The sequence below is a fragment of the Artibeus jamaicensis genome, unplaced genomic scaffold (genome assembly GCF_021234435.1).
Source record: "Artibeus jamaicensis isolate MK-2021 breed Jamaican fruit bat unplaced genomic scaffold, CSHL_Jam_final scaffold_537, whole genome shotgun sequence".
Taxonomy (NCBI): domain Eukaryota; kingdom Metazoa; phylum Chordata; class Mammalia; order Chiroptera; family Phyllostomidae; genus Artibeus; species Artibeus jamaicensis.
The window spans coordinates 1,461,785-1,484,971 of record NW_026522047.1 but is presented as its reverse complement, the minus strand read 5'-3'; the positions used below and the strand labels follow the sequence as shown (position 1 = coordinate 1,484,971).

Genomic DNA, 23,187 nt, shown 5'->3' with positions numbered 1-23,187 from the left:
AGTCTTCAGCTGTCCATTCAAAGTCTCTTTCAAGATGTCCCAAATGTGTGTCTCAGGTTGAGGGAGGGCTCCCATGAGCATGGCTCCCATCTTGACGTGGGCCACGATGGTCGCTGAACGGGGGGTCGCGGAAGTGGCCTGCTGACTGGTTTCCCGGGGTGCGCCCTGGAGGCTCCAGTTTGCTCCCACGCGGCCGCCCAGGGGATCCTATGACCTCGTGTCATCTGGCTGAGACCCCCCAGCGCCCCGGATCCAGGCGCTCACCGCGGGCCCTCTGGCCACGGCCCGCGCTGGCCCAGCCCCGCCGGCTCCCTCCTGTTGTCCGCGCTGGTCCTGTCCTCGCTCTCAGCCTTCGGTCTTTGCCAGGTCGGTCCTCATCACCCACGTGCGCCGGGCTCCCACCCTGCTTGTCTATCGCAGTACTAGTCAGCCGGTCAAACACCACGCGATTCCCTGAGCTCTGGATGTGGAGCGTGCGGGACTTGCCGCGCCCCGCTCCTGGAGAAGCCGCGCACCTCGCTACTTGGCTCACGAGGGAACGGACGGCCCCGAGCTGCCACTCCCGGGCCCACCCTCAGGCCGCTCTCAAGGGATTCTCCGGCCGTCTTACTACCGCCAGCGCTCCGGGGCGGGGGTGGGAACGGGCGGGGCTGGGGGCGTGGCCCAGGTGTGCCGGAAGGCCGCTCCCATTCGCCCAGGGCGGCGGGCGGAGGGTTGGACTGCACCAGCTCCGCGCGGGGGGACGGCCTGGAACAGCACACCGGCGGGGCGTTGATACACCACAAATTCCCCCAGGACACTGGTCTGCTTGGTTTTCGTCCAGGAAGAACAGTGTTTCCAACGCCTCCATACACCCAACCGCGGGGAACGGCGTCGCCCTCCGCTTCAGGCCTCTCTTCCTCTCCTCGTCCCAGTGGTTTCCGCCAACAGGCGGGACTGAAGGGTCCCGGAAGCCGGCTCAGTGCACTTCCGGGTCGAGGAGCGCGCGGCGGCAGCAGCGGCAGGGCCTAGTCGTTGCTCTTGCTGGAGCGGCGACGAGCGCCTGGGGACGGCCAGCGGGACACGAGGTTCCCGGGTACGTGCGGGATCCCCGCCGGCCCGGGGTCCCCGTCGCGTCCCGCTCGCCCGGGCCGCCTCCAGGCGCCGCGCGCTTTGTCTGTGGCCCGCCCGGCGGAACGAGGCCTGCGCTGCGCTGGCTCCAGGCGGGCGCGCGCGCGCGGGGGGCGGCGGTAGGGACTCCGAGCCAGCGCGCGGAGGCCTCACGCCGAGGCTGGGGAGGCCCCTGGCCCGCGGGCGTGGAATGACTGTCTTCCTCTTCCTGCTCCGGGGAGCTCACCCGCTTTTGCCGTGACACCCCGCCCCTCGCTCTGTCGCCTCCCCTGTGCGAGCGAGGTGTGACCTTTCGCTGAGTCGTTTCCAGCTCTTGGTGCACATTGCTTCGTCCGCGTTTGTACAGGCCCGCGTGGCTGAGGGGTGGATTCCTGGTCATTGAGTCAGGTGGACTTACGGCAGCCTTTTGGGAGTAGTTATGACTAGCCTTGAGCCCAGAGAGGTTGAGTAGCTTGCCCTTGTCACACAGCGACTGGTTCGTACAGCGGCCGAATGGTATAGGTAACCTGCCTGGTGAGCCACAATGCGGCCAGTGGTCTCCGGGACAGATCCTGAGGCTCAGGTGCCGTTTGACTTGGGATTTTGCACGCCTTCCCTCTCCCTGGACCTACCGGGGATAACAGGATAACAGTCGCTGGCCCAATCTGGCAGGCTCCCTGCACCAGCCCAGTGGCGGAGCCCTGGTGGGAGGGTCTGGCATTTGTCCTCAGCACCCCTCTTGCCTGTCCCAGCTTTCTGATGTCTGCAGCCGTTTGGTTTCAGTCTTGCAGCCGCTGTGGCAGACAGTGAATAAAGTGGGCTGGCAGGCTGGCCCTGGCCCTGGGCCTGGCACACTGCAGCTGCTGCACCAGAATCAATTCCTTAGCACCAGTTGGAATTGTGGGTGCTTTGGGTCCCTGAATTTGAAGGGAGAGGAAAAGTTCTTTCAGCTTTAATGTCCCCCAGATCTGGAGGCTGAGCAAGAGAGCTCCTAAGTGCCGCCAGCACCCCAAAGGCAGCCTGCAGGTGAGAGGGACTGCAGGTGCTCTGGGCCAAGGCCTGGAACCTATGGGCAGAGTAGGGCTGCAGGTCCGCTCGCGCTGGTGTGGTGGAGCTGTGTGCTGAAGGGGGCCCTGACTGGTCTCTTCCTGGTGTTGGCATAGGCACTGGCTCTGGAAAGTGCTTTAGGAGGCTACCTGTGTGCTTTCTTGGGTGCTGCTGGCGTAGGCTATTGTATGGTGGCACGTGAAGGGCGTGCAGCCTCAGCGCCTGGGCTCCCTCACCCTGGTTCAGGGAGGCGAGGACGCCTTCGGGAATCTTCAGCAGCTTTGGTGAAGGGCTGCTCAGCCTGCGGACTTGGCCCTTAGGTGCAGGCACTCCTTGAGTTCAACTACATTCCCAAGCTGGCATTTCTGGCAAACCCCCTGTGCCAGACCCCATCATGGCCTTAGTGTCGTCTGAGGCAGACCCTGCCACTGCCCCTTACAGGTGGTTGCAGGTCTCAGTGCAGCAGGGGATGAGCCAGGGGTATTTGTCCCTAACTTTGCCCCTGTGGATGGGAGCACAGCCTCGGGGAGGACACTCTGCTGTTGCCCAGGCAGGCTCGGGGCCTGCGGTTCCCGGTGTCTGAAGTGTCTATGGCAGGCTTGCGTGTGCGTGCACCCCCCTCTCACCACTGCGTTTTTGCAGAGCGGACGCTGTGCTGCACGCAGTAGGGGCAGGTGTCCCAGAGTTATGTTGTGGCGTCCAGTGGGAACAGTTCCAGCCGTGGACGGAGAGTCAGAGGACTTACCTGGGCAGTGCACGAGTTGCACCTCCAGAACGGCTGCTGTGCTCCTGGTTGGGTAGTGGTCCTGTCACGTCGTTGGGTTGTGCATCCCCAGCAGGAGTGTGGCCAGGGCATGGGTGCAGGACAGGCAGGTTCCTTCAGCAATGCTGAGGCGCAGAGCACTGGGGGCATGGACCCTAGGTCAAGTGGGACTGGGGCTGATTTCCTTCACTTGAGAGCACCAGGTTGGTGAGTTAACAACCCCACAAAAGCCCCGATAAGCTCACTGTTTCCAGGTACCAGTAACACTGGGGTGTGGGCGAGGAGCACCAGTAAGAAAGGACCCTTACAAGGACCAGGCTTGGAGGCCCTGGTGCAAATGAGGTCTTTTGTCTGGGTCTTCCGCTGTCTGTGCAGTGGCCTTGCAGAGTAGATAGGACAGGTGTCCCCAGTTGGAGATCAGAAGCCCAGGATGGGGTGGGCGTGACTGCTGGGAGGCGGAGCCTGACCTCTGCGCCCTGCGGCCTTGCGCTCTCCGGGGTGTTTGGGGGTGGATGTTGCACACAGCCCCCCAGTGGGCATCAGGTGAGCGGAGGCTGGGGTGGCCAGCCTTGGTGGAGAGGGACCTCTCAGGAGAGTGCCCTGCTTGTCACCTAGGCCTTCCTGGTGACCTTTCCCTCTTGGAAGCCCTGCTTTGCCTCAGCTCCTGAAAAACCACTTCATCCTAATGAAACCTGCCAGTACAAGGCTGAACCAGGTCTGTTATAAGTGGAGATCTGGATGTCGCTGAGTAGCTAAGACTCTGTCTTCCTTTTCGTGCACAGCGTTGCGTGGCTTTGTGTGTGTCACCTCTCAGAGCTTGGCCTCCCTGGCCTACAGGTGGATGCGTGTCAGTCGTGGGTGAGATGGGCTGGGAGTGACCGCCATTCTTTCTGAGGGGCTCTGCAGCCTGGCAGCATGGGCAGTCACTCTCCTCTGGTCTCTTTCAGATTGAACCTCCATGTCCAGCGATGGACGACGACAGCCTGGACGAGCTTGCGGGCTGCAGCCCGGGGCCAGACGCACACCTGCCACTCAGTGCTGTTGCCCTGGCTGGCGGTACTGGTGAGTGTCCCCGCCCCCACCCAAGCCAAGTACGGGGGCCCAAGGCCTGCCCGCTCCACCAGGGTGCTGGCCCTGGGAGAGCTGGGTTCCGTAGATGGCGTCCGTGTCTTTCAGTCTTTAAAAACCTTTTGCTCTTAAGTTGTAGAAGTGGGACGTTCTTTTGCTTTCTTTTTAATGGAAGCAGTGCAGGTGTGAACAGAGCAAAGGCTTCTGCTTCTACATCTGCTCCATTCCCATCCCCCAACACCCTCCCCCACTGCTCACCCGGGGCTCCTCCCTCTGCCCCCTCCGGCATCTCTGCGCTGGTCCTGCCCCGGTGCTGACTGCCCTGGCCTGGGTGTCTGCCTGTCTCGGTCCAGGAGAGAGCGGGGACGATGACAGTGGGGACTCTGAGGAGGACACGGGCAGTGAGCTCAGTGACAGCACCGATGCAGAAGACGAGGAGGGGGACCTGGACGACGGATCTGGTGAGAATGCTGCCACGGTAGCAGCTGCCCAGTGTCCCCTCTTGCTGCGAGGGGACAACTGGTTCTAAAATGTTCTCAGTGACATCATCGTTCTCATTGCACCGGCCAGCTGAGGGGCTGCGTGCAAAGCTGGGGAGAGGCTTCTTGGCAGAACAGTTCTCATGGGAGTGTCCCCTGTAGCATGTGGTCAGCGTCCAGGGGGGGCGATGCCTCGCCCGGTTGGAATACCTCCTTCTGGTTTGATGACTCGATATGTCAGGGCTCTTCCGTGGTGAGGACAGCAGGTTCGGTGGGCAGGAGCACGGAGCAGTGGGGGCAGGCTGTTTCCGGGGAGAGGTGGCCCTGCAGGCCCGGGCCCTGGCAGGTCCGCTCAGCGGCTCTGGCCGGCGCTCCCCCGTGCTCTGTTGCCTGGGACACCTGAGGGGCAGGCACGTGTAGGACACGCCTCTGTGAGGAATTCCCAGCCCGTCTCTGTTCGTCTGTGTCTGCATGTGCCCTTGAACTTCCGTGTGGGTACCGTGGCTGGAAAGGGCGATGGTGCCATGCGAGGGTCAGGCTGCTCAGCTCTGGGTGGGTTTGCGGTGCCTTCTTCCAGCCGCCCTGGGTGCTGCACAGCCTGCAAGGTCCTCGGGCGGCGCACCCTGCCCCAGCCCCGCTCCGGTCACCCCCCTGGAGGAGGGCACGCTTGGCCCTCTGCTGCGAGATGGGGGTTGGGCTCTGCGGCTTGGCCAGCACAGCTCGCCGCCTTCCGATGCCATCGCCGAGTTGGGAGACGTACGTTCCTGCAGCGCCTGCTGCCGTCCGTCATCACAGGCCTTCAGGCCCCTGTGGCGCCCGCGGCGTTAGAACGATCCAGGAAGGGAACCCTCGCATCTGGGACAGTGCTGACGAAGGAACGGGGTCGGCACAGTGTCTGTCAGTGTGAGTTTGTGCTGAGTGTGTGGGCGACACGCTTTTCCAGAGTTAGGTCTGAGTTCTGAACAGGGGCACGAGACCCTGGCCTGAGAGTGCAGGTCGCGCATGTGGCTCGCACACGTGCTTCCTGAGGCTGGTGGGGCGGTGGACCTCCCTGCCGCAGGCCTCAGGCACAGGCGCTTGGTTTGGACACGGATGTGAGGTGCTGCCCATTCACCCCTCAAGCAAATGTTTGAGGGCCTGTTCGATCCAGAGTCGGGGCGGAGGGAGGGTGGAAGCTTGCTCGTCTGGGATCCTCGCTAACCCTGAGCCCACCCCTGGCAGCACAGACAGTGGCGTGACGGAGCCTTTGTGGTGCAGGAGAGGGGTGAGTGGGGGGGGGGTCACAGGAAGGGGGAGAACTCAGGGTGGACCTGGGTGGAGAGGGAAGGTTCCAGAGAGAGCCAGGCCTCAGCTGGGATCTGAAGGGCAGGGGTGGTGGGGGCTAGGGGCAGAGTGCTGTGGGGGGACAGTCGGCCCAGAGCTGTGCATGCAGCGGGGAAGGTACCCTGGGTGTGCGGAGGGCGAGGAGTGCCATGGGCAGGGAAGGCTCAGGGGAGGCAGCAGTCGACGCTGAGGGTCTGGAAGACTTTCGTGAGCACCCCTGGTTTCTCCAGCACCAGTCTCGGACAGTCCGGGTGCAGTTGGGTGCCGGAAGGCCTTCTCCAAAGGGCCGCCTCGTACTTGCCAGGCCCCCTACCCACAGCAACTTCTGCTCGGCCTGCTGCTTTTCCTGCCCTTGTGTTTGTTACGGAAATCACTTGTGCTGCTCTGTGCTGTTTCCAGCGTTGGACGTTGTTGTCCGTGGGGATCTAACCACGGAAGAGGAGGTGGTCGGACTCTTTCCGGCCCCTCCCAGCCCTGCAGGCCTGTGCATGGGTGTCTGTGATTCACTCCTGGTCTGCTCAGGGTGCATCCCCTCCTGTCAGCCTTGACTCCTGGCCCCAGTTCACTCTGTCTCCTTCTGGTGTGGGCGCTGTGCTCTCCTTGGAGACTGCCCTCCTCTGCACTGGGGCTCCAGCCTGCCGCCAGCTGCCAAGCCAGGCTGGTCCCCTCGTCAGCTGCAGTACCTGAGAAAGGTGGGGGTAGGTGCTCAGGGCCTCGAGCCCCCACGTGCTCTTGCTCTTGGCCATCACTGCCAGCGATGCTGAGGTGTTGCTCTGTGGTCCCAGGTGCTGCAGAGGGTTTGCTGGACCTCAGGTGGCCGGGCCTCTGCCTTCCCTTCAACTCTTGAGTCAGCAGAGCTCCATCGGAAGAGTCAGTGCCCCCGGCCTCCGCTGGCTGTCTCTCCGGCCACTAGTGAAGGAGGAAAGCTGGACAGAGTGACTTGTCACCTTGCTTTCCACTTCCATTCTCCAGAATTTTGTGGACAATCTGTTCTATTAGTTTTCTCTTGTCGTGTAACAAATGGCCACAGACATGGGAGCCAAGGCCGCTCAGTGTCTTGGTCCAGGTGCGGGCGGCTGATTCTCCGCTCAGTCTCAACCACCAACATCAAGGTGTCCGCAGGTGGGGCCGTGGTTCCCACCTGAGACCTAAGGTAGTCAGTCCCCCGGGGCTGTCGCCCTCCCGCTGTGGGGCTGCAGTCTCCCTTCTGGCTGGCTGTTGGGTGGGGACTGCCCTGAGCTCCCTAGAGTAGTGCGTCTCTGGCTGCTGTGCCTTGGGCCAGGGAGAGGCACTGCTGGAGAGCCCGCCTGACAAGGCGGAGCCGCCTGGTGACTTCTCTGCCACGGCACAGCAGGCCCGGGGCTGCAGCCCGTGCTCCCAGGACTAGACCGGCCCCTTTAGAACAGGTGTGTTCTCTCTCCATGTGCACCTGTGTCTTTAGTGTGGAGGAGTTTGGGGAGGACAGAAAACAAAGTGACGGTTCCATGTTTAACGAGAAGTGTCTCCTGGTGCTTCTGCTGGCGAGGTCCCAGCCTCGGAGCCTCTCGAGGCCGAGTTGTCTGGTGCAGCACCTGTGCTGTCTTCCTGCGGAGAAAGGAAGTAGGGGCTGCTGAGGGCGGCGTTAGCGGAAGGCAGGCCGTTCTCCAGCACTGTGTTTGGAGGAGGGGTCGGGGCCGCTGGCCGGGCCAGTTAACCTGGTTGTGGCAGGTGCGGTCTGGCCCTGGCTGCCCTGCCCCTCGGGGTTGGCTTCTGCTCGAGGACGGGGGCCCCTGCTGCTGTGGCTGCTCAGCCAGTGCCATGTGCCCTTAGCTTGGAAGCAGCTTTAACTGAGGTGCCCCGTGACAGTCACACCTGGGGGGGCTGCCAGACAGGTCTGTCCCTCAAGCGTGGAGTGTGGGAACTCGCTCTCCTGAGTGCGGCTGCCGCCCCTGCCTTCCACTGCTCAGCTCACAAAGTCACGTTTCCTCTTTCGAGGTTCGGAAGGCGCCATCACAGATGACGCTGATGACGACGTGGAAATAGTGGCAGCAGCGAGCACCCAGGGGCTGCTGGAGGCTGGCGGCGAGTGGCACTCTGACGACGACTTGGAGAGCTGCCCAATCTGTCTCAACACTTTCAGGGGCCAGGCTGTGGGGACCCCGGAGACTTGCTCCCACCACTTCTGCCTGGACTGCATCGTGGAGTGGTCGAAGGTGAGGCGGCCCTCCCTCCGGGGCTCCTCCTGCACCGCAGGGCGGCGCCCGGGCCGGCCTCCTGCTGGGCCTGGCTGTGCTGGGGCGGGAGCTGCGGCTGCGGGGCCGTGCGCTCCGGTCTCAGTCTGGGGCGCGTGCGCTGCAGAGGAGCAGACAGCAGCGCTGCCCCTGGTGACCTTCAGGGGCCGGTGGGCCTGCAGCGAAACCGAGGGCACCTGCCGCGGGCAGGCCTGTTTCACGCTGGACTCAGGAAGCAGTACCTCCCACATCTTAAACTTCTTTTTCTGAAAACTTCAAAGATGTGGACACATACAATGATAAGTCACATTGTTCCCCTCCCACTGGTGACCACTGTCCTCAGGAACTGCCCCTCTGCCTTTCTCGTTTCTGCCCCATCCTCACAGACCCGGAGGTCCCGGAGCTGGGCAGCACCGTGGGGCCCAGCAGGACTGGCAGAGGCGGTGGGGCCTCAGTGCCCAGCCACGCTCTCCCCGTCCCCGGCAGCTCGGGAGTGTCCCTGTGCCGTGCATCTCTGAGGCCCAGGACAGAGGTGTCACCCACGGTGTCCATGTGGCCTGTGGGTGCTGGCAGGCTGTGTCCTGGGGCCTTTCCTTGCCTCTAGTGTGTGGCCCCGCACGTGGCAGCAGGTCTGCAGCCCAGGTCAGGGTTGGCTCCAGGGGCTCTGCTCTGGCGACATCTCCCCTTGACTCGAGGGGCGGGGGTGACCCTAGTCCACCAGGGCCACTTCCCGTGGGGGCTGCTGGGGCACCGGGTCCTGTGGGTGGCTGGCTGCAAGCTGCAAGGTCAGCAAGGATTTGAAGTTGCGGTGCAATTAGAAGTGAGTCCGAGAAGACATTTCAAGAGCTCTTCTAAGAGTTGGGAGCAAGTGAGGAAGGGCCACCTTCTGGAGGGTCCCTGCAGAGGGTCCCCTGGTGGCACAGGCTCACCAGAGGGCTGGTCGGGCTGCGCGGCTCCTGCAGGAGAGGGGGCGGCCTCCTCCCGGAGTCGACGGCTCATCAGCTGAGGGGAGGACACTTGGAATGGGTGCGGGGACAGAAACTGGGCCGCAGGAGCAAGGTGGGCCTGGAGACACGGGTGCCGCAGACAGTGGCACTTCAGGTCGCAGGGAGGGGACTCTTCTGTGAGCCCGTGTGTAGCACATTGGGAAGCCTACGAGGTGCACGGGGTCTCCCAGCCGGAGAGGAGAGGGCTTCTTTGTCAGTTTCACAGAGAACACGGACGAGGGGGGTCCTGCTCCCAAGGCTCAGGGGCGGTCAAGGGAGAGGGTGATAAATGGACTGAGCCCAGCCGGCCTCAGGGGTCACAGGACACACGTCACGTGGACAACAGCATGTGGCAGCATGGCACAGCTGCCCCCCGGCTCCCATGGAAGGAGAGCAGCCCCGGGGCTTCTCCGCTGCTGTGGGTGTAACAGGTCTACCTGCAGTGAGCACCCTGGGACCGGGAGCCAGCAAGAGGCACCCAGCAGGTGCAGGCGACAGGTCCGCAGTACCCACAGCAGCCCCAGCCCTGTGCTGGGTCAGGAGTGCCCAGGGCACAGGTGCAGGGCAGGAGCTCAGGTGGTGGCTGCTCAGGGTGCGTCCCAAGCCCCACAGTTAAGTGAAAGCCCTTGGTCGTGCAACACAGGCCTGGTGAGGGTGATTTAAAGCGAAGGGCTCCTGTTGGAAGCACTGTCTGTGAAGCAAGAAGTAGACATTTGCAGCGTAACTGAGGAGTGAAACCCTCGGAGTTCGCTGAGAAGCATCCAGCAGTCTTGTGGAGACCCTGGCAAAGGCTTTGAACAGGCAGAGCCCCTGCGACCGGCCCCTGCACGCCCCCCGGTGGTGCTGTGTGTGTGCAGCGAGGAAGCACTTCCTGTCTCTGCCTCACGGTGGCACTGCAGCAGCTCAGCTCCGGGCCGGGCACATGGGAAGCATTAGATTTTCAGCACGGGCATTTGACGGGTTCCGAGTGCACTCTGCGTTCGGAGTGCGCTGCTCCCAGTGGGAGCGATGCGCACAGCCCTGACGGGTCCCTGTGTCTTGCAGAATGCCAACTCCTGCCCAGTGGACCGAGCCCTGTTTAACTGCATTTGCATTCGAGCCCAGTTTGGTGGAAAAGTCCTGAAGAAGGTGAGTGTGGTCACTGGGCAGTGCCCCCACTGCCCCCTGTTCATTGCACAGCCCATGTTGTGGGAAGACACGCTTTCACGGCTGCTTCCCCGACATGAGGGAGTCCCGCTCCCATGCTGGTCGGGAGTCCACCAAACGGTACTCGCAGGTGTGCACTCGTAGCTGGGGGCTGGAGGGCTTCCCTGCCTGCTGGCTGTGTGTGCGCGTTCGGGGGGGGGGAGGCCAGAGGCATCGCGGCTGCCGTTGGGGCAGTTTCCTGGATCCCTCTCCACACCCACGCGCCACCTCTGCACCCCAGAGCTGTTCTGGGGTCCCCGGCAGCCATGGGGAGGAGGCCGGTTCTCTGGGGACCAGGTTTCGGACTCCTGTCGTGCTTTTTGGAGGAGCCTCCACACATGTTCTGATGCCAAAGACAGGCATTAGCGAGACTGCTGGAGGCAGGCCGCAGGTGTGAGCCCTGGACCGGTGAGGCCGTGTGTGTCTGAGAGCCACAGACCTGCTGTGGTTTGCAAGGGACAAACCAGGGCCCGGCTCAGGCTCCTCGCCGGTATGTCACTGCCAGGCCCGAGTCCCCTTGGGGTGCTCGCAGGCTTGAGCTGCAGGCGGCAGCTTTGGTTCTGTTGATGCAGGCGCTCTGCCTCCTGCCCAAGGCCTGGGCTGCCAGTGAAGTGTGGGGGGCAGGAGGTGCCGCGGCGAGGTGGACAGGGCCTCACTGCAGTGCCGAGTGCAGGGTCCCCGGGGCCCTGTGGGGCCCCAGAGGGCAGGCACGGGCGTGTCCCAGCGTGTTCCCTGGGCGTCGCGGGCCACTGTGGGAAGCCCTCCTTGACCAGGGCTCTGGTGGTGGGCGGGTGTGTTGTGTCCACAGACCTTGCAGGTGACCGGGCACAAATGGCTGCAGCTAATGAACCGTGCCCGAGAACACCTGTGAGGGAGAAGGGTTCTTGGTGCACAACTGTCCTGTTAGCATGTGGAGCCGTGTTTCTGTGTCTGATTATGTGACAGTCGTCGGGAGGTCAGCGCTGCTGCCTTCCTGTTCGCCCAGCTGCCAGCAGGCGTGGGCTGGGCTCCCTGCAGCCTCGGGCCCTGCCGCCCCCACTGCCTGCTCTGCCGGGGCCTCTTTCTGGTGGGCCAGTTTTTTCTTCCCTGTGAATGACCTGGGAATGGTCACCAATCGCCTGTTAAAGTCACCCTATGCCCGTTAATCCCAAGCCTCTGGGTCAGTCTGCAGTACACGCTGAGGTCTTAGGAAGCTGATGGGGCTCAGCTGCAAGCAGTCTGGCCTTGTAGGCCCCGGGTTGGGCTGCGTGTGCGATGTGGACAGCTCGCCTTCTGCCTGCAGATCCCGGTGGAGAGGGCCCGGGCCCGGGAGGAGGAGGAGGACCCGACCTTCTGTGAGGTGTGTGGCCGCAGTGACCGGGAGGACCGCCTGCTCCTCTGCGACAGCTGTGACGCTGGGTAAGTGTGGGGCCCGCAGGCCGCCCCTCGCAGCCATCTGGGAGCCCGAGAGGCAGGGGTGCCCAGGGCCCTGCCACACCGGAAGTGAGCAAGGGAGCTGCACCTCGTGGCCCCTGTGAGAGGCCACACCCTCGTCCGCTGGCTGGTGTGTGGCTGCCACCTGTGCCACGGGTTCTGTGCCCTCGGTCGGCAGCCAGCAGGCCCTCGTCCTGTCGCTCTTTGGCCCTCCACCTGCCTCCAGAAGTGGGCTGAGGCCGTCCACAGAGGCGTGTGTCCCGTGTCCACACAAGGGAGAGGGCCAGGAGGCCATGGCCCGGGGGGCTGGTGGGGCTCTGCGACGGCCCCCCACACTGCTGCGGGGTCCCCTGCACAGCTGGGGACCTCGTCTGCTCTGAGGTGCCTGTGAAAACCATTGCTTTGGGGGCACAGGCCCCGGTACATAGTGAAAGACTCCAAGGAGGCGGGTGGATCTAGAACTTTCTCTCAGGCAGCAAGTCGCAGTTTTGAGGGTTGGGCTGTGAAGCAGGAGGCAGGGCAGCCGGAGCCCTGGGCGCCCTGTCTGTCCCAGGGTGCACTGCCCCAGGCTCCGCCCCCACCCTCTGGATACCTCGGCCCCCCTCCTTTCTCACAAGCGTAGCTTGGAGCTGGGTTTTGTGACAGTCACCGGACCTGACGACCTTTGCCTTTGGGATCCTTCAGAGCTGCCGCCTCTGCAGCTACTTGTCCTCAGCACAGGCTGGCTCGCCGGGCGCTGGGTGGTCTGTTGATGGAGTGTGAGCAGGCAGCGGATGATGGGGTGTCCCGGGGACAGAGCACCCACGGCTGGCTTCCTGCCCCCAGAGGCTCACACACATCCTTTCTCTGAAGGAGGGTCTGGGGTCCCTGGACAGGGCGTGTGCTGGCAGGAGAGGGTGGGCCCTCGTCACCAGCCCTGTCCTTGCTGCTCCGCCCGCTCCCCACCTCCACTGCTAATGCCAACCGTGCCTTCCGGTGGCCTCCGTGGCACCAGTGGCCCTAGCGGAGGCCATTAGAGCTTTCAGTCGAGAAGCCGAGGTCTCTCCCTGAGCTTCTAAATCGAGGCCGTAACTTATCACTCTGATCTTTCACATAGAGATCCCTTTTTCACCCTCGTGACTGCAACGGCAGCTTCTGGGGACTTTACACTTTCGTTACTTTTTCTCAGTACTTTAAAAGTGTAAGTCGAGTGTGTCGGTTTTACGTGTTTGCAGTGTTTGACGGACCAACGCTGCCAGTCTGGCCTGCCCACACAGCCCGAGCTGCGGCTCCCAGGCGCCCCCAGATGTCAGGGAGTGGTCCGCAGGGGCTCCCACAGTCAGACCTTTAACTCGGAGCTGGCATGTGCGGGGCTCATTTAAAAACAGAACCAGGCCCTGACTGGTGTAGCCCAGTGGATTGGGCCTCCGAACCAGACAATCGAGGTTTGATTCCCAGTCAGGGCACAGGCCTGGGTTGCAGGCTGGTCCCCTGCAGGCCAATTCCCAGCAGGGGACGCATGCAAGGCAACCGTACGTTCACGTTTCTCTACCTCTCTCCTTCCCTTCCCCTCTAAAGATAAATAAATAAAATCTTAAAAAAAAAAAAAAACAGAACCAGAGGCCTCCTGTGGACACAGACACCATCTTCTCTCACTGCCACAGGGGACAAGGCACCGGTCACTCTGGAGATGTTAAAGTTGAAAAGTTTATTCACCAGGGGACAGGGCCTCTCGGACTGTGGGGCAGGGTGGTCTCCAAGGGGTGGGCAGGAGTTCTTGGTCTCTGAGCTGGCAGAGCCCGCAGTGGGCAGGGAGTGTGCTGCCGGGTGGTCGGGTGCCGGTCCCGGGCAGCGGTGGCCTGGTCAGGAGAGCAGGGCCAAGCCCTGTGGGGTCCCGGGAAGGGCCATGAGCTCACCTCGCCCCAGTCACTCCCCGGATGCAGGTGGCACCGTGGGCTCAGCCACGCCTGGTGCCCCTGCTCGCAGCCGTGCGGCCAGGGCCCTTGTCCGAGAGACCCTTTGCCCCGCAGGTACCACATGGAGTGTCTGGACCCCCCTCTGCAGGAGGTGCCGGTGGATGAGTGGTTCTGTCCCGAGTGTGCTGTCCCTGGAGCTGCTGCCCCGCCCACAGGTAGTCCTGCCGCCCTGAGCCGGCCAGCTGGGGTCTCTGTGGGGTCGGGCAGGTCCTGGGTGGGGATGGGGTCCCGGCTGCACAGCAGCTCAGGGCCTCTTTTCTCCCAAGACACAGACTCTGTGACCGAGGAGGAGGTCTCCCTGCTCCTGGTGGACGTGGTGCCTACCCCCAGCCGGCTGCGACCTCGCTCGGGGCGGACTCGGGCCATTGCTCGGACTCGGCAGAGCGAGCGCGTCCGCGCCGCCGTGGACCGGAACCGCATGTCCACGGCCCAGAACATCCAGGTGGGCTCCCCCACCCCGCCCCGAGTCTGGGGGGCCACACGGGGCCTCAGGGCAAGCTGTCCCCTGCAGTGAGTGTCTTCCCACAACACGTGCAACCAGGTTGGGGGAGGAGACTGGGGTCACTGGGCCAGGCACCCTGGTCACAAACGCCTCTGCCACCACCGGGTCCCAGCGCAGACTCCTGAAGTTCTTCCCAACATCCTGTGCCCCTGCCCGGTTCTGTGTCTCGTGGGGCTCGCTCGCACAATTGCCTGGGTCTGTGGGTTCCCCGCTGCACCACTCCGGGGCCCTGTTTGCTCCGCAGGCCTGCCCGGCCCTCCTCACCCCGCACTGGCCCTGCACCTGTGTCTTGCGGGGGCCTCCCTCTCACCCAGACAGGTGCTGCTGGGGCCTCTGTCCTCGGGAAGCCCCTGTACTTGGTCTCTTAGAAGCAAGAGGGCAGTGCCAGCTGAGGGGTCAGGCAGGGGCTCTGTGTGTGTCTGTTGCACGGGGGGGCCCTGCCTGGGGCCCTGGCTGGGCGGGTGTGTGGGAGCAACCCTGGCAGCCCCCGCCCACCAGCTCTACCCTCCTGCTGTGCAGCACGTCCCGAGGTACCTGGTGTCTTCTCTGCTGGACGAGACCATCGAAGCCGTGGCCTCTGGTCTGAGCACCGCCGTGTATCAGCGCCCGGTGACGCCGCGGGCCCCCGCCAGACGCAGGAAGAAAGCCAGTAAGCAGGGGAGGGAGCTTGGGTGGGCTGAGCCCTGCTGGCCATCGCTTGGTGTGGTGGCCTTTGCAGTGGACAAAGCAGGACATCTGTCCCGGGGCCTCACCAATGCCTGAGTGCCGCTGGCACCGTGGGGCTTGCCCTCCTGCTGTTTGTGCCCCGCGGCCTTTTCTGTTGTCTGGAGCCCTCCCGGTCCTCACGTGGGCTGCTCACTGGCGCCCCCCAGTGGCCGGAGAGCAGTCTCTGGGTGGAACTCTGGTTGCTGCCCCCGGCCCTGAGGTGCTTCCTGCCCAGGGTGACCCCTCCTCGCCTGTGCTGAGGGGACTGGAGGGCTCTTTTGGTGGCACCTCCTTTGTTTTGTTTTGTTTTGTTTGTTCGCTTTGCCTGTGAGGCTGCTGCAGACGGGACCGCGCCTGTGGGCGGATGGGCTGCGGAGGTGGCCTGCGGGCCCTGTTCCTGGCCCTTCCTCTGGCCACGTCCTTCTCGTCATTGTCTGTCTGTCTGTCTGCAGATGCCTTGCCTTGTGTTCCTGAAAGAGGGAGCCTTTTTTAAAAAACATAATGACAATAATGGAGGCAAACTTGCAAAAAACGAACACTGACTGCTCAGATCCACAATCTGTGGTAAAGGTTCCAACAGGGTTGTAAATGTCGTACAGTTCCATTTCATTTTATTTTTCTTAAGATTTTATTCATTCAAAAAAATTTTTTGAGCACCTACTGTCTCCTGTATGTATATATGTAGGTATGTATGTATTTTTAGATGAGGGGAAGGGAGACAGACAGACAGGGAGAGAAACGTTGGTCACTTGCCTCTTGCACACCCCCAAGTAGGGACCAGCCTGCAACCCAGGCCTGTGTCCTGACCGGGAATCGAACCACGCAGCCCACGGAGCCGCTCCGGTTGGGGCTGTCACAGAACCTAGACAGTAGTTTATTTGAATCAGAGCCAAGTACGAGTCTCTCGGCTGCTGGCTGTGCCCCGTGTCTCTGTGTCCTCTGGGTCACAGGGGTCTCCTGTCCAAGTGTCCCCAGTCAGCTGTGCCCACTGCAGAGCCAGGTGCGAGCTGGGTGTCATTGGTTTGTGTGAGCCAGTTGCCGGGGGCGGGGGAGGGGTGTGTGTGCATCAGAGCTCCGTCCATGGACACACTGGGATGGACACACTGGGACTGTGATGGGGACTGACCTGCGCCAGCTGCTGCCCAGCCTCACGGATGTTTGGCCCCCAGACCTGAGGGCCACCTCACTGCAGAGCAGCTCCTCAGTAGGGTCAAGGGACGGCGTGGGCCTGACAGCGCGTGGGGCCGGTCCCGAGGTGGCTGGTCAGGATGAACCCGGCTGCGTTTGCAGGGTCAGGGTCACGGTGTGTCTCACGGGAAACGCACATGAAGTCGCGTGTTCTCGAGTCTCAGAGGAGTCCTCTGTGGACCCCTCAGCGGGCACAGAACTGCGTGCCTCACCACCGTGCTGGGCTGTCACGTCTTGTCTCTGACTCAGTGACTGACGTCTGCGCCGGTTCTGTCGGGCGCACACGGCACAGCGGACTCGCGTTGTGCCGCCCTCGCTGTGTGTGGGCAGCGGGGTTTTCATCTGCGGCCTGTTTTTCCCCTGAAGACCCCATGCCTCCACACGGTCGTCCTCAGGCCAGGTCCTGCGGAGCGCGGCCACACCCTGGTGGGGACACCGAGGGCGCGCACAGTGAGGCACAACCCTGGATGTCCTGTTTGTAGGAAGACGGAAGAGAGTGGGGGGAAGGAAGAGAACCCAGTCCCACCCCACCGTGAGGAGCAGGAGCTCTGGGACCAGGTCCAGAAGGCGCCAGGGCCGCGGGAAGAAGAGAAAAGGGAAGAAGCTAAAGGTGACGCCAGGTTCCCCCACAGCAGGCCAGCATGTGGGGGGCCCTGCAGTGGCCCCTTCTCTGTGTGTCTTGCTGACACAGTAGACGCCCTTCCCGTACCTGGGGTGCGTGTGGGCACCCTGAGGGGCCGTGCGGCAGTCCTGGGACCCAAGTCCCCGCACCCGAGGGGCACAGGGGCCAGGCCAGGCCCCTGACTCGTCGAGGGGCTTGCTGACTGTGCCCCGATGCAGGGGCTGGTGGGGCAGGTCGAGGGGCAGCACTGTCTCACCCTGACAGCGTCCCTAGGCCCTGGTCGTGGGGCCTGTGAGAGCTGCCCTCCCGTGTGTCTGGGCGGCCGCTGTGCAGCCCCTCTGAAGGCTCCCTCCTCGCTGCAGCCCTGGGAGTGGACTTGGAAGTGTTGGCTGGGAGATGTAGGTGCAGAACGCCAGGCGTTCACCTCTGTGTGGCTCTGCACTCGCCCTTGTCGCTGCGGCGGCCCCAGTGTGAACTCCCGCAGCGCAGCCTGGCGCGAAGAGGCGGTTCAGTTTGAGGTGGAGGTTTTCGGTGTCAGTCGGAGCCAGAGCGGAGGCTGCCTGCTGGGACTGCCGTGCTGGGCGCGCTGCCCGCGGGGTCCGCTTCCCAGGTGGCGGTCACGTTGGGCACCAAGTGGATGACCCATCCCTTCCGTGTCCGGCGCCATCCGCTCTGGGGGTGGAGCCAGTGGTGCCGGCCCTGGTGGGCGAGGCTGCAGTCCGCCCCCCGCTGACCTCGGTCCCACTGACCGCCCGTCTCCCCGTCCCTGCGTCAGGGGGAAGGCACAGCCCGTTGCCGCATCGCGCGGGCCCTGGGCCTCCGGAGGCCGGCCCGCGGGGCCTGCATCCCGTCCGTGTACAAGCCTGCGGACCCCTCCCTGGGGCTGATGCGTGCGGACATCGGGGTCGCCCCCCTCTCTCTGTTTGGAGACCCCTCTGAGCTGGACCCTATTTACAGGTGACTGCCAGGGGACGGAAGGGTGCAGGTGCATCTGGGGGTCGGGCGGCACGGTCAGCCCCTCCCTCCCGCAGGCGGGTGGTCGGGCCTCCCCACTTGTGAGACGAGGGAGGTGCTTCCCGTCCCAGCCCTTCCCAGGCGGGTGGCGTGTGTTGAGGTCACGCATACTCGTCCCCACCCGAGGAGTCTGCTCCGTGGGGCGGCCCTAGCCAGTCCTGCCGGGCACTGTCGAACAAGGGCCCTTCGGGCCTGGGTGTCCTGCTCCCTTTGGACTGTGTTCCCCTCCAGCAGTGAGGAGCCATCCGCCAGCCCCGCTTCCCCGCTGAGCACCAAGAGGAGGGCTCTCTCCCGCTCAGCCCTGCGGTCGCACCAGCCCGTGGCCAGGCCTGTCTCCATGGGGCTCTCCAGGTGTGTTGGGGTCGGGCAGCCAGGGGTGTGGTCCTGGGTGGTGGCCTGCCCCCAAGACTTGACAGGCCTGTGTCCTCACCTCTGGGCTCCCTGATGGGGAGGCGACGGCCTCTGCTGCGCGCCGCTGGCCGGGTCTCTGGGGAGGAAGAGTGACCGAAGCCACAAAGCCAGCAGGTGCTCTCCTGCCCACGCCGGCCTCTCGGTGCCGTCGGCTGATCGCACACCGCACAGCGTCTTCCCCACGTGGGGGCTGCTGGGTGGGTCTCCCCCGCCCCGCACGGGGCACAGCGTGGGGGCCCCAGCAGCAGGGCTCTCTGCACTGCAGGAGGAGCATCCCCGCCGCGGCGCCCGAGCCTGAGGCGGACGGAGCCCCGGTCCCGGACCTGCTGGGCAGCATCTTGTCGAGCCAGAGCCTGCTGCTGATGGACAGCGCCGACATCACCATCCACCGGGACGGCTCGCTCAGCGCCAGGCACTCTGGTGAGGCGGCCCCCACGCTGGACGCTGAGACACACTTGCGCCAGAGACACGTGCACGTTGCGCTTCGGAAACGTCCCGGGAGGGGCCGCGTCTGGGTCGTTTCCCGATGGTGTTCCACCAACGCTCTGAGCAGAGGCGACAGGCACACGGTTAGGGTGGCGATGCAGCCAGCCTCACGGAGCCCCTTTAACTCTGCATTCTTGCAGGTCGGAGGGGCGGGGGCCGGTCCAGCTGTGGAACTGGGCATCCAGTGACGTGTGGGGCTGGGGCAGGGGCGTCCTCCCAACCCCGCCCCGTGGGAGGGTCTGGAATTGGCACGGGCTGGACCCAGTCGTGAATACCACCCTGCACCTGCCAGCGGGGCCGTCTGCCCATGCAGCAGGCGGGTGGGACTGAACACGCACCCCTGAAAACAAAGGCCCTTGGGTGGAGATGGAACAAGTCTCCGAGCCTTGGAAGAGGGGCAGGGCCTGACGGCTGCCGCCTTCTGTCTCTCAGCGCCCGTCCCGTTCCCGCGGAGCCCGGCTCTCGCGGCCCAGGAGGGAGAAGGCCCTGGGCCCACGGATGGCCTGCAGCCCCCGGCACCAAGCCCAGGGTGCCCGGGAAGCCTGGGATCGCACGGCCAAGGCAGGCCGGCCCCCTCCCGAGTTCCTGTGCTCACGCCAGGAGCTGCGGTGAGACTGGACCCCTCGGTGACCCCGCAGCCGGGCCAGGCCCAGCGCCTGTGGAACGGGAGCAGTCTCGGCCCGAAACGGCCCGACCGCCCCCACGCCGGCGGCGGCAGCGGCAAGCACACTGTGCCTCTTAGGTTCACAGCTAAGATCTCAGACCGCGGCTGTGACTTGCCGGCCAAGAGCATAGTGCCAGCACAGGCCCCAAAACCAGCTCCCAGGAGAGCGGACATCTCCAAGCTCCCCCGGATACCAAAGATAAGAAGGGATGGCGGTGGGCGGGCAGACTCGGCCCCGGCCCCCACGAGCAGGCGGCCCGTTGAGATCCCCAGCTCCTGCATCAGCCGGCTGACGGGCAGGGAGGGCCCTGGGCAGCCTGGCCTCGGCGCCCGGGCCGAGGGCGAGACCCGTGGCAGGGGCTCCCAGGAGTCCAGTGTGCACTCGGGGGGCGGCGCCCAGTCCCCCACCCCACTGGGGCCCTCGAGGGGGAAGGGCAGCGGTTCGACCTTCCAGAGCTTCAGGATCAACATCCCGGGGAACGCGGCCCTCGCCGGCAGACCTGCCCACCCTGGCTTCTGCCACACGTTCCGGCCCGTCGAGAACAAGGTGCAGCGGAAAGAGAATCCCTCGCCCCTCTTCTCCCTCAGGAAGACGAAGCAGCTCAAGAGTGAGATGTACGACCCCTTCGACCCCACCGGCTCCGACTCCAGCTCCACAGGCAGCAGCCCCGAGCGCCGGGGCCCCGGCCTCCTGCCCTCGGAGATCACCCGCACCATCTCCGTGGGCGGCCCCGGGGCTCCGCCTTCGCAGACCGTGCGCTGCGTCACCTCCTACACCGTGGAGGCCGCCTGGGGGCCTCCGGTCAGCGCACGCAAGCTCGGGGGCGAGGAGGAGGAGGAGGAGGGGTCTGCCAGGGGCCCCGGCTCAGCCGCTCGCGCCCAGAGGCCATCCCCATCCCGGCTGGAGCCCTGGGAGGACGAGGACCCGCCATCCCGCAGCACCTTCTTTGGCTCGGAAGAGCGGACGGTGACTTGCGTGACCGTGACGGAGCCGGCTGCCCCGCCGCTGCCAACCACCCACAGGGTCGTGGAGCTGCGGTCCCGGTCCCGCTCCACTTCCAGCTCCAGGGGCAGGAAGAAGGACGAGAGGAAGCAGGTTGCCACCCGCGAGCACAGGAGGACCCGCTCTGGCTCCCGCTCGGGGGACGGGAGCTCCAGGTCTGCGTCACCACTGGTGGACGAGGACCACACCAAGAGGCACCGGCCCAAGGTCAGGGCTCCGAGGTCTTCCAGCGACCGTTCCAGCAGCCTCGAGCGAGCCAAGCGGAAGAAAGCCAAGGACAAGAGCAGGGAGAGGAAGAGGGACTCCCGGGGCCGAGGCCGGCGGGGGTCCAGGTCCCGGTCCGGCAGCCCTGGCGGCTCCTCCCACGAACACCGTGAGAGCCGGAGGAGGCAGAAGCGGCGGTCAGGGTCTCGGTCTCAGGGGAGGGGGTGCTCTCCCCCCAGCAGCCTAGAGAGGGCCTGGAGGCTCCACCCCCCCAGGGGGAGGAGCCATGAGAGGCCCCGGCACACAGGGGGCTCCCGGGAGAGGAGGAGGCACAGGTCCAGGTCCCCCAGCACAGAACACAGGTCCCAGGAGCATCGGCAGCCTCGTTCCCGAGAGAAGAGGCCTTGGCCCCACTCCCCAGAGAGGAAGTTGCCTGTGAAGAAGGCCTCCCCACCACCCCCTCCCCAGGAGGATCTGGGGCCAGGCAGGGAGCATCCAGCCAGGCTGCCAAGGGAGGATGCCTGGTCAGAAGGGGCTGAGGCCCCCCAGCCCCCCTCACAGGCCCCCCTGGCCCCGGAGGTGCCGGCCGAGTGTCTGCCTGAGGACCTGGACTACGGCGACTCCGTGGAGGCGGGACAGGTCTTCGAAGACTTCTCGAGTGAGGGCGTCCTCTCGCAGCTGGACGACATGAGCTCCCCGCCTTCCCCAGAGAGCACCGACTCCTCCCCGGAGCGGGGGGCCCCGCCCAGCCTCGCCCTGCCCGCCCCTGGCCCGCAGCCGGGCACCAGCCTGGCCGGGGCCGAACTCAGACGGGAGGTGCCGCCGGTCTGCAGTGAAGATGCTGCGCAGCTCCCACCCTGGGCGGAGGGTCCCCAAGGGAAGGCCTCCTTCCAGCAGGACCAGGCCACAGCTGTGACCCCTGGGACGCCCTGGGACGCCCTGGGAGGCCAGGCCGCAGGCGGGGCGCTGGTGGGGCAGGAGGAAGGCCCCTGTCGGATGGCCGTGCTGCGGGCCAAAGCCCCGGTGAAGAGGGTCACCTGGAACCTGCAGGGGGCGGCAGGCAGCGCCCTGGCCGAGGACAGAGGCCTGCGTGAGTGGGGTGCGCCCGCAGCCCGTAGGGTGGGCTGGGGCGGTGTGGCGCGTGGAGTGGCCACCACAGCAACCCTCTCCCTGGGCGCTCGTTCGGTCACACTGGCCTTGCAGGCCCTAGTCAGGCGGCTGTAGCACAGCCTGCGGTCCTTGCTGCTGGGTGCTTCTCGGGAACTTCCCAGCCAGGAAGTGGCCTTCCCCAGTGGCATGGCCGAGAGCACTCACCTGCCCTGTGTTGCCCTCAGGGTTGCCATTTCACAGGCTGCAGCAGCCCCCCCCGGAAGAGTCCTGGGGACCCGAAGACGGAGGCCCTCTGGTGGACACCCAGCAGGCGTCCTTCCCTGAGCCCCTTCCTCCTGGCCACAGGCTTCCAGAGCCTGCCTTCCCCAATGCTGACCTGTCTCAGGTGGGTGCCTGGCCGGAGGGAGGTGACCTTGAACTTGAGCCACGTGGGCTGGCAGTCTCCCAGCACCGGCCAAGGCTCTTCGTTGTGCACGAGGGACTGTGGGGGTGCTGCCAGCAGGGGCCGCACCCAGCGGGCTGTGTCTGTGCCCAGGTTTACAGCCCCGGCCTGCCTCCCACCCTGGCTCTGCCCGCAAGTGCTCCGCCCCACGCGCCGGCCAGTCAGTCCTCGGTCCACTCCACCCTGCAGGGCGGTCTTCCCCCAGCTGCCTGTGGGCTGGCCCCAAGCCCGGCCCCAGTGCTAGTGCCCATCGGCCTGACCACAGCCTCAGAGCCGGCTGGCCACACCGCCGACACCAACAACTCAGAGGAGAGGCCGGCCGCTGCCCGGCCAGCCACAGAGAAGGCCAAGAGTGAGGAGGTAAGTTCTGCCCCTCCCCCCCTGGGCCTCTGCGTGTGCGCCCGCTCACACTTGTCCTCACCCCAGTACATGAAGAAGCTGCACATGCAGGAGCGGGCGGTGGAGGAGGTGAAGCTGGCCATCAAGCCCTTCTACCAGAGGAGGGAGGTGACCAAAGAGGAATACAAGGACATCCTCCGGAAGGCTGTTCAGAAGGTGGGCGGCCGGGAGGGCCACGCCATCGCACGGAGGCAGGCCCCTGGGGTGTTGGGCCGGGGCACTCGGGGGTGCTGGGCGGTCAGAGCAGCGTCCTCGCTGCTTGTGAACGAGCCTGAGTGGCCCCAAAGTGCCTCTGAGTAACTGTGCCTCCCTCACCCCAGATCTGCCACAGCAAGAGCGGGGAGATCAACCCCGTGAAGGTGGGCAACTTGGTGCGGGCCTACGTGGGCAAGTACAGGCACATGCGCAGGCGCCGGAGGCCGGAGGCCGGGGAGGAGCCTGCGGCCCAGGGCGCTGAGAGCTGAGGCCACGCCGTCCGCAGCGCCACAGGGGCTGCCGTCCTGGTCCCCGGAAGTGCTGTCGGGAGTGGCAGTAGCAGAAGACTCTGGGGACACCCAGCACTGTTTTCAGGGTTCCTGTGGCCACATGTGGTCTGTGCACCTGTCCTGTTCAACTTAAACTGGACTTTTTTATATGTATATTATAGACACACTGTTTCATTGTGTTCTAATTTATCAAAAACAAATTATCTTCAGAAACTTCTCAGCTGGCTCAGTGCCTGAACAGTGCGCCCTTTGCCGAAGCGGGGACCTTGGCGGGTGGAGGGGCTGCCCACGTCTCACTTAGGTGACCCACTGTCTTTGCTGGTGATGGCCTGCCAGCAGCAGTGTCCGGTCGGAGCTGCCACCTCCGGCAGGTGGAGCACCGTGCGCACAGGTTTTGAAGGCCAGGGACACCGGCCACTGGGGAGGCCCCAGGT

At 64.7% G+C, this 23,187-nt stretch overlaps 1 protein-coding gene across 3 annotated transcripts; it reads left to right on the top strand.

Moving 5' to 3' along the window:
- Window positions 1–690: 690 nt before the first annotated feature.
- PHRF1 (PHD and ring finger domains 1) lies at window positions 691–22,970 on the top strand. Of its 3 annotated transcripts, none has more exons than XM_037163038.2 (18): window positions 691–1,075; window positions 3,847–3,961; window positions 4,321–4,428; window positions 7,744–7,961; window positions 10,010–10,093; window positions 11,433–11,548; window positions 13,573–13,673; window positions 13,785–13,960; window positions 14,540–14,669; window positions 16,396–16,523; window positions 17,311–17,492; window positions 17,781–17,900; window positions 18,226–18,380; window positions 18,879–21,407; window positions 21,652–21,812; window positions 22,059–22,229; window positions 22,296–22,424; window positions 22,589–22,970. In XM_037163038.2, exons 2-18 carry the CDS (start codon window positions 3,868–3,870, stop codon window positions 22,730–22,732), a joined length of 4,746 nt encoding a protein of 1,581 aa, XP_037018933.2. In that variant the 5' UTR covers window positions 691–1,075; window positions 3,847–3,867; the 3' UTR covers window positions 22,733–22,970. The 3 variants fall into 3 exon arrangements, with proteins under 3 accessions (XP_037018933.2, XP_037018932.2, XP_037018931.2); XM_037163037.2 differs by having other exon boundaries at window positions 693–1,075; window positions 17,784–17,900; window positions 21,963–22,229; XM_037163036.2 differs by having other exon boundaries at window positions 693–1,075; window positions 21,963–22,229.
- Window positions 22,971–23,187: the final 217 nt, after the last annotated feature.

What these genes read in the sequence shown, in the direction of transcription:
- PHRF1 (XM_037163036.2), top strand. Translation starts at nt 3,868, where the DNA reads ATGGACGACGACAGCCTGGACGAGCTTGCGGGCTGCAGCCCGGGGCCA. An exon ending in AGCTGCTGCCCCGCCCACAG is followed by an intron (nt 13,674 to 13,784) that starts GTAGTCCTGCCG and finishes TTTTCTCCCAAG; the next exon opens with ACACAGACTCTGTGACCGAG. An exon ending in GTCTCCATGGGGCTCTCCAG is followed by an intron (nt 17,901 to 18,225) that starts GTGTGTTGGGGT and finishes TCTGCACTGCAG; the next exon opens with GAGGAGCATCCCCGCCGCGG.